The sequence below is a fragment of the Megascapheus bottae genome, chromosome X, assembly GCF_031878675.1.
Source record: "Megascapheus bottae isolate mThoBot1 chromosome X, mThoBot2.hap1, whole genome shotgun sequence".
NCBI lineage: Eukaryota > Metazoa > Chordata > Mammalia > Rodentia > Geomyidae > Megascapheus > Megascapheus bottae.
In genome coordinates, this window is record NC_143547.1 from 44,512,947 (window position 1) to 44,532,978 (window position 20,032).

At 38.7% G+C, this 20,032-nt stretch overlaps 1 protein-coding gene across 1 annotated transcript; it reads left to right on the top strand.

The window, feature by feature from the left end:
- Positions 1–322: 322 nt before the first annotated feature.
- Eda2r (ectodysplasin A2 receptor) lies at positions 323–19,808 on the top strand. Its single transcript, XM_090326038.1, is given in 6 exon segments — positions 323–409; positions 9,720–9,898; positions 10,449–10,534; positions 14,297–14,461; positions 19,431–19,774; positions 19,776–19,808. Coding segments are annotated over 6 exon segments (894 nt in total).
- Positions 19,809–20,032: the final 224 nt, after the last annotated feature.

Consider the following 20,032-nt stretch of genomic DNA (forward strand, 5'->3'; position numbering starts at 1 on the left):
GCTCCTGGTAATAACAATTAACTAAAGATGTGTGCAAGTACTATGTCTTCTGTGCTTCAGGTTCCTCAGCTATAAAATAGACTTTGTTTTTGGCATCATTGCTTTGAGAATGGAATGAGTAATTACCTGAAAAGTGTTTGGAAGCATGTCATATGTGGTCAACACTCTAAAAGTATTAGCTATTTTGGTTTTCTTCCTCAGCCCCTTTTAGGACAAGTCAAGGATGACATTAAGAGGGTCTAGAAACCACTACTTACTTTACAGTATTATTATATTATGTATTAGTTTCTTAGCTGTGTTCTTTGCCCACAGCTTCTTAACCATGGATTGCCAAGAAAATGAGTACTGGGACCAACGGGGATGCTGTGTCACCTGCCAACAGTGTGCTCCTGGACAGGAGCTCTCTAAGGTAAATCCTCTTAAGCCGTGCACTTAGTTGTTCACATCTTCAGAACTATATCAGCAATTGGAAATGACCAAGATTAGTAGGAGAATCACATCCAGCACTGAGTGATCCAGTTTGGTAGATAAATCATGGGATCCAGAAAGGATGTAATAGTAATTGTTGTTGCAGCAAAAGTCTGCTTAGAAGGAATAAGATGAACGATGGGGTTCATGAACTATTTCATGGGTTTCATGATATATTCATAAAACGGCATGGAATATAGAATATAGAGGCCTAGGCGGAAAAGAGAAGAGCCAGGATAGTTAATGTGTCCTTATTCTCAGAAAATACTGTGTAAAACAGGACTCAGAAACAAGGCAGCATAAGGCATGATAATGCCATGGAGTTCAGAACAAAATGAATATAGAATGAGGATAAGCGAAATGAACTCCAGATTATGGAAACAAGAGGTTTATCTTTGTGATTGTTGTTCTTAACGTACTATGTGAAGCTATTTCTTTTCTCTTCTTTTCCCCTAATGGTTTATCTCAAGTTGTTACTGTATCAGAATGTGGTACCTGGTATATTGTATATATGTTCATTTGAAAAAGGGTTGGTAAGGGAAAAATAAGATTGGGAGGGGGTGGGGAGAGGGAACATGGGAGAAAAACATGAGAAGGGGTTTCAATGTTAAAGAAGTAATGTACCCACTACCTGATGAATGTAACTGTAACCCCTCTATACATCACCCTGGCAATAAAATTTAAAAATAAAAAATAAAAAAGAACAAAATTAACAGCAACGCAGAGATGACCAGCAAGGACAGAACTGTTTAATTGTTCCTTCCTTGGGGCCTTTGGTCCGAGATCATATGAAATGTATGCCACAGACAAATAGGCAAAGGTTTCTGACTTTATGAGCCTTGACTATTTTTTTTGGTCCTGATGCTTGAACTCTTGGTCTAGATGCTGTCCCTGAACTCGCCAGCTCAAGGTTGGTGCTCTACCACTTGAGCCACAGCACCACTTCTGGTTTTCTAGTGGTTAATTGGAGATGAGTCTCACAGACTTTCATACCCGGGCTGTCTTTGAACTGTGATCCACAGATCTCAGCCTCCTGAGTAGCTAGGATTACAGGTGTGAGCCACTGGAGCTTGGCTTAGTATGTATATTAATGGGGGAAGAACATTCTAAAGAGATCCTTTGTGGGAAGAGACTATAGCTGTTATAATCCCAAGATGGAAATGAATTAGTTATGTTTAAGGAAGGCAAATAAGCTTCATGTAGCCAGTATATGGTGAGTGAAAGGATGGTTTCTGTATGGGTCAGATAATGTAGAGACCTGAAGTCCATGATGAGAAATTTTCTTTTTTTTTGCTTTAAGTGTACTAGAAATCTTCTGGAGGGTTTGAGGTAGAAATTGCACAGTTCTGTGACTAAAGGAAGAAAACATTATCTCCAGCCTCTCTCCCCTCTATACTTCAAAAAATACAAAAGAATTATGTACCCTGGCATACTAAAAGACATAAGCATAGTTGCTAATTTGAACTCTATACATTGTGCCCCACAATGATATTCCCACAGGACTGATAAGGGATTCTAGGACAAGGAGAAGTGCACCATAGAAAGACCAAATTGAATAAACTGCTTAGGTTGGCTAAAATCAAGCTTTATGATTTAAAAAAAAGATCTACAAATGTTCCTATCATGGAAAAAATAACTATTTCCTTCTAAGCCTTCCATGTTTACAAAACTGAATTTCTTCAAGGGAAAAAAACAAGTGAACATTTGTTTATCTGTCAAATTGCTATTACCAAACTTATAAATTCCCTGGTAAAATATACATTTAAGTCATCCTTTTTGTAACTTCCATTTATTTCAGTACCACTAGAAACTTGTGGAAAATTAATAGACTATAATATTGTGCTTCTGTGAAATTTTTGCATATATGTAGCTTGTATTTGTCCTTCATTAATAGAGCTCTCATTTGCATGATCAAATTTGGTTTTACAATAAACCACCAAGAAGGCATTGTGAGTTCATTTCATAGTTGAAACAACTAAGGCACAAGGAGGATATATGATTTGCTCAGTAAATGCACTGTAGGAAAAATAAATACAATTTCTTGGGACCCAGATATTGCTAAGTTGAAAGTCCATCCTTGGTATGGAAAATGATTTTGACTGTGAATCAAATAAGATACACAAAGTTGAAATTAACATATTTCTCAAAAGAAGTTAGATAGCCTATAGAGAAAATGAAAAGAAAAAATTGTCCATATTACTGATGATCAGGGAAGTATAGATCAATTCACAAAAAGGAAAACCTCAGCCCAGTAAGTGTCTACATAAAAAAGAAAAGAGAATGATACTGGCAAAAAAATGATACTGGCAAAGATGTGGAGAAAAGAGAATCCTTGTACATTGTTGGTGGGTATGTAGCTAGTATATGAAAATCAGTATCCTCAAAAAAATTAACAACAGAATCATATCAGTCCCATTAATGGGTACATATCTAAAAAATCAGTATGTACTTCCATGTTTATGGCAGTACTATTTACAATAGTCAGGAAGCAAAGTACTTATCTGTCAATGAATAGATGCATAAAGAAAATGTGGTAAACACAAACCACACAAGACTATTAGCCATAAAGAAAAATGTAACCCTTTCATTTGTAACAAAAATTGAATTGTAGGATATCAAGTTTGTGTGTACACACAAACTTGTGTGTGATTTGTAGGGCTTGAACTTAGGGCCTAGGCACTGTTCCTGAGAATTTTTGCTCAAGGCTATTGCCCTTCCATTTTGAGCAACAGTGCCACTTCCAGCTTTCTGGGTGGTTAAGTGGAGTCTCACTGACTTTCCTGCCCTTGTTTTCTTTGAACCATGATCCTCATTTCTCACCCTCCTGAGTAGCTAGGATTACAGGCATGAGCTACCAACACCCCGCAGGATATCAAGTTTTGTAAGATAAGCCAGGAAAAGAAAATTAATACAGGTTCTCACTAAGATGAGGAAATCTAAAAATGTTGATGTTGGAGAAGCTGAGGATGGAATGGTATCTCAGAGGGATTTGGAAGTGAGAAAGGAGGCATGGAGAAAGGTTGATAGATGGGTAATAAGTTATAGTTAGACAGGAGGGTGACTATGAATAAGAATAATGGACTGTACTTTTCAAAAAGCAAGAAGAAAAATTTGAAAAATTTCACCATAAATAGTAATTGCTTCAGCAGACACAAATACTGTGATTGAAATAAAAAAAGTATCGGGGCCAGGAGTTTGGCCTAGTGGTAGTGTGCTTGCCCAGCATGCACAATGCTCTGGGTTCGATTCCTCGGTACCACGTACACTGAAAAAAGCTGGAAGTGGTGCTGTCTCTCAAGTGGTAGAGAAAACCCAAGGATGGTGCGCAGGCTCTGAGCTCAAGCCCAGGACTGGTAAAACAACAACAACAACAACAACAACAAAAACTAAATGAAATAAAAAAAGGTATCAACTATTCAGTTCATGGGTGCAAAGTTTATTCTCTGTGTACCAGTAAAAATTTAGTTCAAAATCTTCATGAAGTTCTTCCTCATTCAAGTTCTTTATCAATAAACTGTCAATATTCCAAGTAAAAAACAGGAACCCAAAATTTAACAGTGACTCTAACTAAAAGCACATATATGTACATATTGAAGTCTGAAGTCTGGAAATAGGTTAACTGTCTTTTTCTTTTTTAACCGATCACTACGGCCATTGAGAACTCAAACTTTTTTGGTCCATATTGTGTGCCTGTGGCTTTATGATTGCTACAACTCAAAGGCCATACTTCAATCCTTAAGGAAAGACAGCAGAGGCAGGCTTAAAACAGCTTGCCTTTTATTAGGCAAATAAGTATTTTCCCCCATAGACTTCCTCTTGTTTCTTATGGTGCAGATATCAGTGATACAGCTCCTAATCTCTAGATGGGAGACTGGGAAATGAGTATTTGGCAGACAAAAGTAGAATTGCCATGAATGACTAAAACAAATTAAGAATCTGTTCTGAAGGCTGATCATTGCCACCTAGAATGAAATCAATGTTCTGTTAGCAGGGAAGCAGACAAAGGCCCTGTGATGTTTGGATAAGCAGCAAACAACTTATGAGATCACATTTTTTTTCAGTTATCTCTATTTTTAAACTTTTACTCATGAATAATAAATAGCACTGTAAATAAATCATTGCAGAAAATTAACACTATTTCCCGAGGACATTTTTCTAGATGTATAATTGCTAAACTAAATACAATTTTGAGATTCTTCAAATATATTAGCAGATAACATTTTTTGAATTTTTTCACTAATTTCCATTACAATTGCATTTTTTTTCAACAGCACTTAGAATTCCCATGTCCCAAATGCCTAACCAAAAATGAATAATGCATTTCCTTTGTCTGTTAATTTTATTCTCCCCTCTGTAATATTAACTTCCTAATTTATGAGGACTTTATGAGAATTTTTTTTTACTTTTTTACATTTGATAGGGAAATATACTAACCCTTTCTCTTTGTCCATTTGCATTTCCAATTTCCCCAACTGTTTCTAGTTTTTTCTGTTCTGAATATTCATTGTTTGGTGTTCATTATGTACTCTTACAAGGCACTTGAATTGGCAGTCATGTTGAAGAATGGAGAGGACTTTAAAATTCTTTATAAAATATGCATATAAGTATATTTAGAATCAGAAATACTTTTGTATTTTATTGTTTCATGTAATTTCTTTCTCATTAACTCTTGACAGAGATAAGTAAAATCCAAAATTAAAATACTGTACATTCCCAGGATAAACCATATTTCAATATTTTGAGTTAAATACTGCCATCCTCCTCTTTTTTGTGTCAGTTCTGTGACTTGAATTCAGGGCCTTAGCATTGTCCCTTAGTTTTTTTGTACTCAAGGCATGATGGTTGAGCAACAGCTTCAGTTTCAAAATTTTTCTGGTCAATTGGATATAAGAGTCTCACAAACTTTCCTGCCCAGGCTGGCTTCAAACTACAATCCTTAGATCTCAGCCTTCTGAGTAGGATGATAGGCATACACCACTATATTACCTGGCTTTGATTACCCTTATATGTTATGTAAGTTATTTCTTTCTTTAAACAAATAATTTCTTATAGCACTGTTGGTTTTCAGCTTTTTAATTTTTTGATTTGTTTTTCCTTTCATGGAACTGATAAGATTGTTCAATGGATTGTGGTAGTTCTCCAAGGCTTTTGTTTATTTGATTTTTTAATAATTTATTTGGTTCCTATTATTCAAATTTCATATATTTCATTTTTCCATCATCATATTCTCCGGTTCTGCCATTTTTCTCTAATGTTGAGCACATCAAGTGGAACTTTCCCATTTTTTTTATTTTTGTAATTACCATCTGGTTCCCTTAAAAATTGTTTCTTTATTTAGGCGTTTTTATTCTTTTATTCTTTCAAGAGAACTTATAATTGCTTTTGAAGCATTTTAATTATGGATGCTTTCAAAATCCTTGTCAGATAATTCCATTATCACATTTGTTTAATTGTTGGTATCAATTTCTTGCCTTTCCTCATTTGTGTGGATTTTTCATTCTTTTTTAATAAATTAATTTATTTTTAACAATCTTAAATAGTTGTACAAAGGGGTAAATCTCTTGGTTCTTGTGATGGTGATGTCTTATTGTATCCTGGATATTTTGTCAGTTACATTAGAAACTTTGTTTAAATCTTTCATTTTAGTAAGCAGGTCCTAGATTACTTTTGTGGGTGGCAATTTGAGAGACAACTCAAATTTTAGGGACTTTTTATGTTGTCATTTGTTTTTGCTTCTGTGTATATTTGTGTGTGTGTGTGTGTGTGTGTGTGTGTGTGTGTGGTCATGGGTCTTGAACTCAGAAGCTGGGTTCTGTCATTTACCTTTTCAATCAAGGCTAACATTTTACCATCTAAGCCTCTGCTCCAATTCTCACTTTTTTAGTGGTTAGAGATAAGAGTCTCATGGACTTTCTTTCCTGAACTAGCTTTGAATCAGAATCTTCAGATCTGACCTCCTGAATAGCCAGGATTTCAGTCTGAAACCATTCACCAGTGCCTGGCAATTTTCAGTGTGCTCGTGGTACAATTTTTAATGTGTAGGCTTACTCTGGTGTTCTTAAGGCTCCTTCTCCTGTGTGTGTGATGTTTGATATTTGGAAATTTCTCTGGGCAGTGTCTCCTAAATTATAATGGTTGAAATTAAGGCGACTCTAAGATGTGAGTGGAAAGTCCCTTTTGCTGGTACAGGCTGGTGACTTCTAACCCTGCTTGTGGATCTGGAATCTCAGATGCATGAGAAGCAGTGATACACCATTCGGACGTCAAATGTGCTTGTTTTTGAAATAGGGATGCCCAGGTGATCTTAGATTATTTTATGGAGAAGATAAAATTATTTATGTCCTTGAGGGCAGATAATTTGTTTTTTATTGTTCCAATTATTTAGTTACAATATCTGGGAATGTACCCCAGCAGAAAACTTAGTTGGCTTTTAATTCATAAAGCATCTGTTTTATGAATTAATGAAAAGATAGCGCTAATGTAATCAGTTTATTAGTTGAGTCTTCATAAATTCTAGCTGACTGCCACAATTTTCCTTTTGTATAAGTGAATATGTGAACAGGTAAAGACTCACATTCAGATCTTTTGATTCTATTGCCATAGATAGTATAATATTTTTGTTTCTTATAGAATAAGGTTTTTGGCTATAGATATAATTCTCTTTGAATTCATTCCCAGTTATAAGAGAAAGTTATCTATTTTTTTCTTTTAGTACTTATAGATTTTCATTTTTAATATTTTAATCTGTGAACTATTTACAACTTATTTCTACCTATGATAGGAAGATTGATCAAATTTTATTATTGTCTACATGGTTGTTTTTATTCAGCCAGCTTTTGTTTCAGGGCTTTGAGGTCAGCTCATGCAATGTTACAAAACTTATGAGCTAGGTATTCATATTTTTAAATAATAGCTGAGGGTTTTTCTTGAGCTTAGATGGCTTGTCAGTGGGAGTTAAAGCTAGTTCTCTCTGGTTCTAAAATAATTTTTATCATAGAACTGTATCTTTCTTACTACACTGATCCTCAACTTACCTTGTGAAGCAAGCGATGGCAACTCTCACCATTCTAATACTACACAGGAAGTAGCAGAGGTCCTAGGAAGATCTTTGCTTTTCCAGGCAATCTAGATAATGAATAAGATACCCAAAACCCATATGAGACCTATGGTATGTATCAACAGTTTGGTTTTGGTGGGGCTATACGTCACTGAATATGGCCAGAGTAGTTAAACAAAGGCATAAGATAACAGGACTTATTTACAGGCTGAATATGAATATTTTTCCTAACCTGTGGGAATTATTTTATTATAAGTAATTCTAGCTATTAGTACAAATATTAAAATTTGGTGACATAAAAGATTAAGGGTTTATTTCTGACACTGCATCTAGTGAGTGAGGAAGGTCATTGTCATTCAGGGACAGCCTTATGGAGGCTCTGTCATGTTTTTAACAGCTTTATTGAAATATGGAACACAATTTACCCATTTAAAGTGTATTTAGTATATTGCATTATTAAGCTTTAATTGCAATGAATATGTAGCACAAAATGTGCTGCTTAACTACTTTAAGTATATAATTCAATGACATTAATCCTGAACATAATGCTGTGCCATAACTAGGACTATCTATTTGTAAGATGTTTTCATAATCTTAAACAAAAATTCTGTATTCATTAAGAAATAACTTGAGAAAGAGCTATGGCTAGTAGCAGGCCCTTGTTTCTATTGAACGTAGTCTATCAGAGCAGAAAGAATTTTTTGCCAGTCCTGGAGCTTGAACTCAGGGCCTAGGCACTGTCCTTGGGCTTTTTCAAGGCTAGCATTCTAACCACTTAGCCACAGCACCATTTCCCCATTTTTTTCTGTCTACGTGATACAAAAGAATCCAGACCAGGGCTGAATGCATGCAAGGTAAGCACTTTACAACTAGACCACACTCATGGCCACTGCAGAAAGAATGATATATTTTGAGTCAGTTATGGAGCTTGAACTCTGGGCCTGGGCACTGTCCCTGAGCTCTTCAACTCAAGGCTACCACTCCACTCCTTGCACAGCACCACTTCTGGTTTTCTGGAGATAAGAGTCTCATGAACTTAAGTGCCTGGGCTGGCTTTGATCTCTGGTCCTTAAATCTCAGCCTCCAGAGTAGCTAGGATTACAGACGTGATCCACCAGCGATCCACCAGAGCCTGGACTCCTGCAGAATTTTTAACGACTATTCCAATCTCATTTCTGCCCAGAAAGCGTGGGTATGGAAAACTTAACAGTGTCACTGGGTTGATAACATATCTGAGGCAAGGCATAGCCAAATTAGTTCACTGTATACCATTTTTTAAACATTTGACCATGACCTATAGTAAGAAATATTTTTTCTCCACGACCCAAGCCATATTTACAATATATTTGTAAAAGTTTTCTAAAGCAAAGATGGATAATAATTATAACTACTTGTACAATATTTGTAGTTTCTAATCTTCTGTAACACTGTAAAACTGCTCTGGGAGGTCCTTTGTAGTTACTAACAATCAGTAGATATTTGTAGCTCAGGACATATAAGTGAAACAGATTGTTTTTCAGATAAATTTGGAAGCACCCATATACAATTCACAGTGTTTTTGTTTTGTTCTGTTTTGTTTTGTTTTGTGGGTCATTGGAGCTTGAACTTGGCCTGGGCACTGTCCCTGAGCTCTTCGGCTCAAGGCTACAACCCTACCTACCCTTGAGCCAAGCCCCACTTCCCATTTTCTAGAGGTTAATTGGAGATAAGAGTCTCAGCTCCTTCTGTGCACAGGCTGGTTTGAACCTTGATCCTCAGATCTCAGCCTCCTGAGTAGCTAGGATTACAGGCATGAGCTACCACGCCCTGCTTGCTATTTTTGTTTGTTTGTTTGTTTATTTATTTATTTATTGCTGATGCCCCAATGATGGCAGAACAATGACATCCATTACCCTAGATGTCCCATTGAGATGTACCCTAGATGCAGCCCTCAGAAAATCCCTAGTGGCCAAATAGTGTGAGAAATGAGTTTTTGTTCTTTCAAATCACTGAACTTTTGTATCTGTCTATCCTGACTGATATAGTCTGTTTTGTTCCACTTCAATTTGCATTGTTGGCTGCAACTTAGTCCATTGATTTTAGTGCCAGCTGATAGAAGGTTAACTTCCAGTTTGAAACCTGCTTCTTATCCCCTAGCTGAGCCTTCTCTCCAACCTCCTACAGAGAAAACGTAATAACCCTCTTGTTTTTGCAGGATTGTGGTTATGGAGAAGGTGGAGATGCATACTGTGTAGACTGCCCTCCTCAAAAGTTCAAAAGCACCTCAGGCCACCACAGATGCCAGACATGCATCAACTGTGCCGTCATCAATCGGGTCCAGAAGACCAACTGCACAGCCACCTCTAATGCTGTCTGTGGAGACTGTCTGCCAAGGTGAGTCTGCTAAATGGGCCTAAACTAGTCTGTGCCTGTTATTTTAGTTCTTTGATGTCTATAATCCTTACCTCACAGAATCTAGTCAAAGTATTCTAACTATCCATGTCATATTCCATTTAAGCTCCCAGAAGGTAGAAACATTGTCTTCCCAAGATCCCTCTATAAAGTGTCCAGCACACTGTCATCCACAGATGAGCACTTAACAGCTTTATCATCATGCTGGCACTCTTAGGCCAGGCCCAAGATTTAAGGTAAATTTCACTGGAAACTTCACAAGAAATTATGAAGCAGTTGCTATCATAGTGATGCTCCTCTGTCTCATGGCATTAGCTTCCATGCTGTAGTGTGTGGTGAATGGGGAAGAGGTGGAGTGACTGGCCCCCTGAATCAAAATCACACATGCAGACAGAGAGCCTATGAGGGGTAGGTACTGGCTTCTGCAAGGGCAAAACTTTACAAAACGACTCGCGGCTCCCGAAAGCACCATTTTATCCTAAGTGCATTGCTTGTTCCATCACTCTGACATTGCTTATTACTCTGATCATAGGTTTTATCGAAAGACACGCATTGGAGGCCTGCAGGACCAAGAGTGTATCCCATGCACGAAGCAGACTCCCACTTCTGAGGTTCAGTGTGTGTATCCCCATTTTTTCACCTTTTATTACCTTTAGGTAGTTGTACCAAGGGGTTGCAATTCAGCATGTCATTTTATGAGTACAATGTTATTTTTTTTTAAATCAATGTCACCCCTTTCATCATTCTTCCTCATTTCTCCAACTCTACCCATCCCCTCAGTTTTTCTAGTTCCATTTCATGTAATATCTGTACCTTCCTGCTCCTTTATCCCCCAACCTATTGAGTAGCAGCAAAATCAGGTAATATAAATGTCTTTTTCACTGGGCACTAGTGATTCATGCGTGTAATTCTACAAGCTACTACTAGAGCTACTCTGGAAGCTAAGACCTGAAGATCATAGTTTGACTCTGGCTGGTGCAGAAGGGTACATGAGATGCTGATCAACAATAAACTATTCAGAGAAAGCTGGAAGTGGCAGTATGACTCAAGTGGTAGAGGGCTAACGTGAAACCAAAGAAGCTCAGAGACAGTGCGTAGAACCCTGAGGTCAAGCCCTAGGATTGGCACAATAAAAGGTATCTTTTCCTGCAGGAAATAACTAGCCACTAGTAACCCTTTGGGTGGAGTATTATGGCAAATGAAGAAGTTAGGTTTGTATCCTGATTTTATCACATAGTATTTGTGTAATCTTTTACAAATGATTCAAACTCAATGAAACTCATTTCCCTCATGTGAAAACATGTGAATCATGATGAATCATTTTTCTTCATACCTTACAGGACTGTCGTCTAGATCTAATGAAATTATGGATGTTAAAAAGTACGTTATAACATTTGTACACCTATGAACTATTATTACCCATACTAATGTTATTGAAGATATCTGGGAGTCCCTAGATCTTAAGATTCATTAAAAGCTGAATAAAGAATTAAGGGATCTTCGCTTATAAGTCTCCACTTATATAACTACCCATTTATCTGTGTTTTACTGTGTTCTTTTTTTATTGTAATTAGTAAAAGGATTACATGATATTTGCCAGATAGAAGGTGCATTAATTCACATACATTGATACCCTTTCACATGTCTTGGTACCCATTTCCCTCCCCCCCACACCCCCCACCCATCTTGGTTTTCCCCCCTTCCCGATCAAATTTCAAATAACCAAATACAAATAAATTCAATATATCAGATAACAAAGTGAGATACTATAACAATATGAGATAACCAAGGGACAGCAAAGGAGATGAGAGACAACATAGTACATTAAGGACAACAATCATTCGTTATATGGCTTTTGTTTCAATATCCTGGAGGTCCTTTCAATTAGCTTCATACTATATGGCCTTATGTATCAAGATTTTGCTCTATTGAGGATCTCTGCTAGTAGAGCCCAAGGTTTCTACTGATTATGACGAATGAGGGAAACCATTGAGCCTAAGTTCCTTTGAGTCTGGCTTACTTAATATGATTTTTTCTAAGTCTTTCCATTTCCTAACAAATGGGGCGATGTCATTCTTTCTGACAGCAGCATAGAATTCCATTGTGTACAAATACCACAACTTGTTGATCCACTCATCAACTGAGGGACATCTAGGTTGGTTCCATATCTTTGCTATGGTGAATAGTGCTGCAATGAACATTGTTGTGCTAGTGGATTTAGTATGCCCTTGTTTCTGGATGGTTGGGTAAATGCCAAGTAGTGATTACTGTGTTCTTATCATTTGTGTCTTTCTACTATCTATCTGTTCACTTATTCTTCCTTAAATTATTGACACATTTCATAAAAGTCATGAAATATTTAAAACATTGAATTAATTAAAATGCAGAAAAGTAGAAAGTTAAAATGCTCAATTGCCTAAGATCCCTAGATAATAAATTAGCATTTTGCATATTTCCTTCACATTTTTTAAAATAAGGAGCAAAGATTCCACAAGCATGATAAAATTCCCTTTTAGATTCTCAATCTCATTTTCTCCCTACCTCCCCAGGTAAAAGCACTATACTGAATTGTATGCATCATGTTGGTAAACTATGTTGTGTTTGCAAAGAAATTAGCAACTATTAGTTCCCACACCACACCTTACTCATGGCTGCTTAATTAAAAATCAAAATCAAAAAGGAAAAAAATTCCCTCTCAGATTTGTCTGCCTTCACTGGTTTTGAACTATGACTTTTAGATCTTAGCCTACTAAGATATGAGGATTATCAACAGTACCTGTTTCTTAATACAATAAAAGTTTATTTTCATTGTGCAAAGGAATTCTTTGCTGTATGACTTCACCTTCTCAAAAATTCAGCTTCTGGATCATTGGCACATGGGAAGAGATAGAGTACATACACTAGTTCTTAAGTGCTGCAGTTTAGAAGTGATAAACATTTCTTTGTACTCACAGTCCACTGGCCAGAAGTACTCTGACAGCCTTATAGCAAGGACGTAAGGAGGATTCATGGGAAAACAAAAATAATTAATGAGTCTATGTCTCTGCTGTTTGTCCACTAGTGTTTTCTTTATTGTATTTATTGTCCAGGTAACAGTTACATCTGTCAGGTAGTAGGTACATTGCTACTCCTTCTCATGTTTTTCTCTCACTTTCCCACTAGTTTTCATATTTGTATTGTTTGTGTGTGCGTGAGTGTGTGTGTGCTTGCGCTAGGGATTGAACTCAGTGTCACTCTCACTTGTCTTTTTAAGTCAGGACTGACACTCTACCAGTTGAGCCACAACTACACTTCCTTTTCTCCGGGTTATTGAGAGATAAAAGTCTCGGGATTCTCACTCATTTTCTGCCTGGGCAGGCTATAAACTGTGATCCTGAGATCTCTGCCCTGAGATCTCTGCTCTGAGTATTTAAGATTACAGGTGTGAGCCACTGGTACTCTGTAGAATTTGAATTTTTTGCCAGTCTTGGGGCTTGGGCACTGTTCTTGGGCTTTCTCAAGGGTAGCACTCTACCACTTGAGCGACAGCATTACTTCTGGCTTTTTCTGTGTATGTGGTACCAAGGAGTCAAAACCCAGGCTTTGTGCATTCTAGGAAACACTCTACCACTAGGCCACACTCCCAGCCCCAGTATTTGTATTCTTTTTGATATATATATATATATATTCATGTATAATAGCTATATATCCTTTGATATCGTAATGTTATATATGAGTGACATTAAGTTATATATTCTTTGCCCAATTTTTCCCTCTGGGTTGTTTATATGAAGTTATTTAATCTCTAGAGTTATTTATCCTTTGCTTATCGGGGAGCATTTTAATTTAGTTCCATTTATCTAGGTTATATAATAAACTAGGCAGAATGTGGAAATGCATTAGGGGATGGTCAGTTTCAGTTAATTAACTAATATATGCCATGCCTGGAACATATATGAATGTTTTGTATGTGCTGGTCTTATGTTTGCAGCTCAGGTTCGGGGTTCTATCACTGAGCATTTTTGCTCAAGTCCAGTGTTCTGCCACTTGAGCAACATGCCTACTTCTGGCTTTTGGATGGTTAATTGGAGATAGGAGTCTCATGGATTTTTCTGCTCTGGCTCCTTTGTACTATAGTCCTCAGTTATTATTTGTCATTATCCTACTCTTACCTGTAGGTAGTTGTACAAAGAAGTTCCAGTTCTGCCCACCATGTCATTTTGTGAGTCATCTTGATCACTGTTGCTTGTTTCGTCATCCTCCCACTCATCCCCAGGATATCATTTTGCTAGAAAAACCTGCTAATTGAGGAAGGCTTAAGCAAAATGTAGATGACCTAAGAAAGTGCAAGATGATTATTGGCCTCCCACACTGACTGATCTCAACTCTTTTGCCTCACAGGTGCCTTCCAGTTAAGCTTAGTGAAGGCAGATGCACCTACAGTGCCTCCTCAGGAGGCCACACTTGTGGCACTGGTGAGCAGTCTGCTAGTGGTGTTTACCCTGGCCTTCCTAGGGCTCTTCTACCTCTACTGCAAGCAATTCTTCAACAAGCATTGCCAGCATGGTAAGGATGGCTGCTTCACATTTCTCATGAATCAGCAAAAGACAGGGGTTTCTTAAGGTTGAGAATTCCCACACTAGAAACCCCGAGGGGTGGTGTTGAAATGTGCCTGGGGAACTATCTGGGATGGCAATAGAAATGATGGGACTTTAAAAATGACAAGATTAGTTATTTTTTAAATTATTTTTGCAATTGTGTATATCTGCATGAATAGCCGTATTTTCCGGAACATGTAAAATGGAGGAAGGCTTGACTGTTGGCTATATCTGAAACATGACTGTCATAAAAATGGCTGAGGAAGTGGTGCTGTGGCTCAAGAGGTAGAATGCTAACCTTGAGCTTAAATGCTCAGGGATAGAGCTCAGGCCCAGAGTTCAAGCCCCGTGGTCGACAAAAAAAATTAAAATAAATAAATAAAAACAGAATATTAGCCAGGTGCGGTGGCTCACACCTATAACCCTATCTACACAGTAGACTGAGATCTGAGGATTGAAGTTCAAAGCCAGCCTGCGCACAAAAGACTGTGAGATTCTTATCTCCAATTAATCACTAGAAAACAGGAAGTGGGGCTGTGCTCAGGGGTAAGGAGGTAGCCTTAAGCTGAAGAGCTCAGGGATAGTACCCAGGCCCAGAGTTCGAGCCCTATGACCACAAAAAGAATGGCTGAGGTCTAGGGCAACTAATATGGATACTACAGTAATAGTAATTTTCAAAAATGAGGTAACTGAAAGTAGAGTGTAACTGATAGATCTTTTCCTACCAGATAATATTGTTGTCCAGTGACATCTTCTATGCCATAGGGTATGCTTATGTGAAATTTCAGATAGACGACCATGTTTAAAGTTGGAATACCACTGTAACCTGTGTGTGTGTGTATGTGTGTGTGTGTGTGCACGCGCGTGTGCATGTACACTGTCCATGGAACCTGGGCACTGTTTCTAAGCTTTTGTGCCCAAACTAGCATTCTACCAATTGAGCCATAGCTCAATTGGTAATTGGAGGTAAGAATCTCATGGACTTTTCCTGCTCAGGCTAGCAATTATGATCCTCAGATCCCAGCCTCCTGAGTAGGTAGGATCATAGATGGGAGCTACTGTGACCTGGCTGTAATTTCTTTTCAGCACAATTTTAACACTAACCAATAATGTGAGACAGAAAATACAGATCATTGACAGTAAATATGTAGGAGTGGATGGTTGAAAAAGACCAAGCATGATGTTGGAACTTCCAGAACATCAGTGTTAAGTGCAGCTTCATTGCATTTAAGTATCTGAGAGCTAAACAAGGAACAACAAGATAGGAACTGATTAGTGAATGAAGTTGGGTTAGTAACAGGTGTTTGTAGGATGAATAAATTATGCCAGAATCAAGGATTCTCAGGGCGCCAGTAATGAAATTTTTCTTAAGCCTCACTCTTTTTGAATGGGAAAAACCACATTTGTGTCGGATCTGACAAATGATCTTGAAAAAGTCTGACAGTTATATTAGATTATGCTTCTGGCTCACAGATGAATATAGCACATTTCATGTACATTTTTATATTATCTCTTTATGGACCTTATTAAACGGTGTTTCACTCTCCTCTACTCTTTGATACCTCCTGGGATACTGTGACTCAGGGAGAGCTATACTGTCTCTGACTTTGGAAGATGGTGTCTGAAATCAAAGCTGTTGTCTAGTCCCTGAGCATGGGTATGAAATAAAAGCAAAGAAGTATTTAGGCTCCAGGGCTTGGAAAAGATAATATGAGAGAATATTTGATTACTTCCCAGCTTCTCCCTCCTCCTCCTCCTCTTCCTCCTCCTCAGGAGAGAAGAGATGGGGAACTTATTCTCTTATATTCTATGTAGAATATGAGGGCAGGTGTCTTACTCCTCTGTAAGGAAGGGAGAACTAGACCCTTGTTGGACTTGGGAAGGTTGATTATCAAGCATCACTGACTTACAAGCCAGGCGCTAGTGGCTCACACCTGTATTTCTAGCCACTCATGAGGCTGAGCTCAGAGGATCATAGTTTGAAACCAGCCCTGACAGGTAAGCCAACAAGACTCTTATATTCAGTTAACTATCAAAAAAAACAAACCCAGAGGGGTATCTGTGGCTTAAGTGGTAGAGTGCTATCTTTGAGCAAATTTAAAGCCCAGGGACAGTGCTCAGGCCTGGAGCTCATACCCTAGGACCAGAACACACAAAATTAGTTACTGAATTACGAGTATACTTGTACTGTGTAGGTGAGAACAGTATCAGAACTAAGCTTCCAGAAAAAGGAATAGGAGCTAGGGTAGCAACAGTAACTGTAGTACCATTATATTGGAGCTGAGGCCGTTTCAATGCCAGCCTGGGATATACAGCAACTGTAAAACCAACCTAGGCTACTAATAGAGACTGTCAAAACAAACTAGAGAGTGAGCGAGAAGAGAGAGTGAGAGTGGGAAGGGAGGGAAGAAATGAATTAAGGAAGTGGTAAGGAAGAGAGAGAAAAAATAGAGAAACAAGAATGACCATCTCCTTTTGGAGGGAAATCTGCTACTCAGCTCCAGCTCTTTATTACCATATAAGAATATTTACCTATGGGTGTCAGTGGTTTACATCTATAATCGTAACTACTCAGTAAGCTGAGATCTGAAGGTATAGCCTGTTAGATTCATCTCCAATTAACCATCAAAAAGCTGGAAATGGAGTCTTGGCTCAATTGGTAAGCCTTGAGTAAAATAGCTAAAGGATAGTTTCCATGCCTTGGGTTCAAGGTTCAAGACACAGAATCAAAACACACACACACACACACACACACACACACACACACACACACACACACAATACTCAGGGTTGAAAATCTTTCCAAATTATCAAGAGAATTTACAAATCCGGACTTTTATTTGAAATACAGCCAAGTAACTCAAGTGAAGAACAAAAACACCTCTCCAGCGGGGGAGTCATAAACAAATACACATATAGTAGACTCTCAGTTTGTAACCTGATGTTGAATCGGACTCATGCATGAAGAGTTTATTACTTTTCTATTGTTGCTATAACAAATGACCACACATTTAATGCTTTATTAGCTCACAGTTTCCATGGCTCAAAAGTTCAGCAGGCTTGGCTGGATCTCACAAACCTTAAATCAAGACATTGGCAGGGTTCTAGGACTCAAGGGGAGAATCCATTCCCTTAATAATCCAGGCAAATGGCTCAATTCAGTTCATGCAGTTACAGAATTGATGTCCCTCTTCCTTCCTTCCTTCCTTCCTTCCTTCCTTCCTTCCTTCCTTCCTTCCTTCCTTCCTTCCTTCCTTCCTTCCTTCCTCTTTCTCTTCCCAGTTCCTCTCCTCCCCTCCTCCCCTCCCTTCTTCTCCTCCCCTCCCCCTTCCTCTCCTCTCCTCCCCTTCTTTCCTCCCCTCCCCTCCCACTCTTTGTCTCTCTTTGCCTCCTCTGTCTCTCCCTCTCTCCCTCTTGCTCTTCTTCTCTCTCCCTCTAGCTCCCTCTCCCTCCTGCTTTGTCCCCCTCCCCAATACTGGGACTGGAACTTGAACTTAGGACATTGCTCTTTCACTTGACATTTTTGCTCAAAGCTTGAGCCACTTGAACAACAGCTCTACTTCTGGTTAGTTAACTGAGAGATAAGTGTCTCTTGGATTTTCTTGTAAGGCGGAGTTTAAACCTTGATCCTCCAATCTCAGCCTCCTGAGTAGCTATGTACTTGGCAAGGTCAATTTTTCTTGAAGGCCATTTATATCTCCTAGAGGCCACCAATGTGTGTGTGTGTGTGTGTGTGTGTGTGTGTGTGTGTGTGTGTGTGTGTGTGTGTGTTTGCGTTTGCCAGTCCTGGAGCTTGAACTCAGGCCCTGAGTGCTCTCCTTGGATTTTCTCAAAGCAAGAGATCTACCATTTGATCCACAGAACCATTTCTGGTTGTTTTTTATATATATGTGGTACCGAGAAATTGAACCTAGGTCTTTGTGCATGCTAGGCGAGCACGCTACCACTAGGCCAAACTCCCGCACCCCCCCCCCTTTTTTAACCCATGTTTTCTTTCTATTTTCAAATCTAGCAAAGGTGGGTTATCTGTTTAATACTCAGTACTCTCTTCCTTTATTTTGGTTTATTCTTCCTTTAAGGATCTGTGATTACAGTGGAATCATCTGAGAAATCCAGAACTATCTCTCTTTTTTAATCTATTTTATTTTATTTTTTTTGCCAGTCCTGGGTCTTGACCTCAGGACCTAAGCACTGTCCTTGGGCTTTGTCAAGGCTGGAGCTCTACCACTTGAGCCATATCTAGCTTTTTTTCTATGTATGTGGTACTGAGGAATTGAACCCAGGTCTTTGTGCATGCTAGACAAGCACACTACCACTAGGCTAAACTCCCGGTCCTCCCTTGTTTTAAAGCCCATCACTTATATTAGATCTTCAGAATCTGTTGGGCCTTGTAATGTAGCATCCAGAGATACAACAACAGGGGATGAAAATCACAGTGGAGAGGGCAATGTTAAGACCTGCCTTTTATAAAGCACTATGTATGTGTATGCTGATACTGGGGCTTGAACTGTCATTTAGCTTTTTCACTTGAGGCTAGACCTCTACCACTTGAGCCCCAACTCCAGTTCAACTTTTGGGTGATTAATTAGAGATAAGAGTCTCATAGGTTTGACTTCCTGGGCTTCAAACTCTGATCCTCACATCTTAGACTCCAGAGTAGCTAGGATTATATGTGTGAGCCACTAGCACCTGGCTTAGCATTTCCTTTCCTCTGAAGAAATTGTTTTCCCTAATTCAGAACCAAATAGCTTCAATATGGTATGCAACTGAAATATGTGTTACCATAATTGGGTGCTAGATAGTCTGGGAACCATTCCTCCCAGAGGAGGAGTGCCATGCCAGTTTCCATACTTCTTCATTTTATATGAGAGCAAATGCCCTGCTGAAAAGACACCATGCCTCTAGGTAAAGCCATTGCATTCTGCTTTGAATTTCAGGAGGTTCGTTGCACTTTGATGCTGACAAGATAGTGGAGGAAGAATCTCACTTTCCTATGCCACCTGGCCAGGAGACTAACCCTGAGTCCCCAATGAATGGGAGCATCTTTGAAATCCAACCATTTAAGCCTATCTTGGATGATGACTGCAGCTCTACACGTGGCTTCCCTACACAAGAGTCCTTTACCATGCCTTCCTGTGCTTCAGAGAGCCATTCCCACTGGGTCCACATCCCCATTGAATGCACAGAGCTGGATCTACAAAAGTTTTCTGGCTCTGCCTCGTATACTGGAACTGATACCTTTGGGGGAAACACTACTGAAAGCTCTGGAAACCAGGTGGAGCATGAATATGCCCCTTGAAGTTCTCAGCCCTTAACTACTATAAGGTAAACTGGCAAGGTGGGGTAGAAAGATGAGAAATTAGGGCATACTCATTTCCCATCCCCAATTCTAATGTTCATTAGTGAAGCAGCAGAAGAACAAGTTAAAAAGTGTGATGGGTAGAGGGGTGACAGTGGTGATACTAATCTTTACAGCCAATCAGTTATCAGACTTCTGGACCTACAGTTATCAGGGAACTATCCAGGTTGCTATGATACC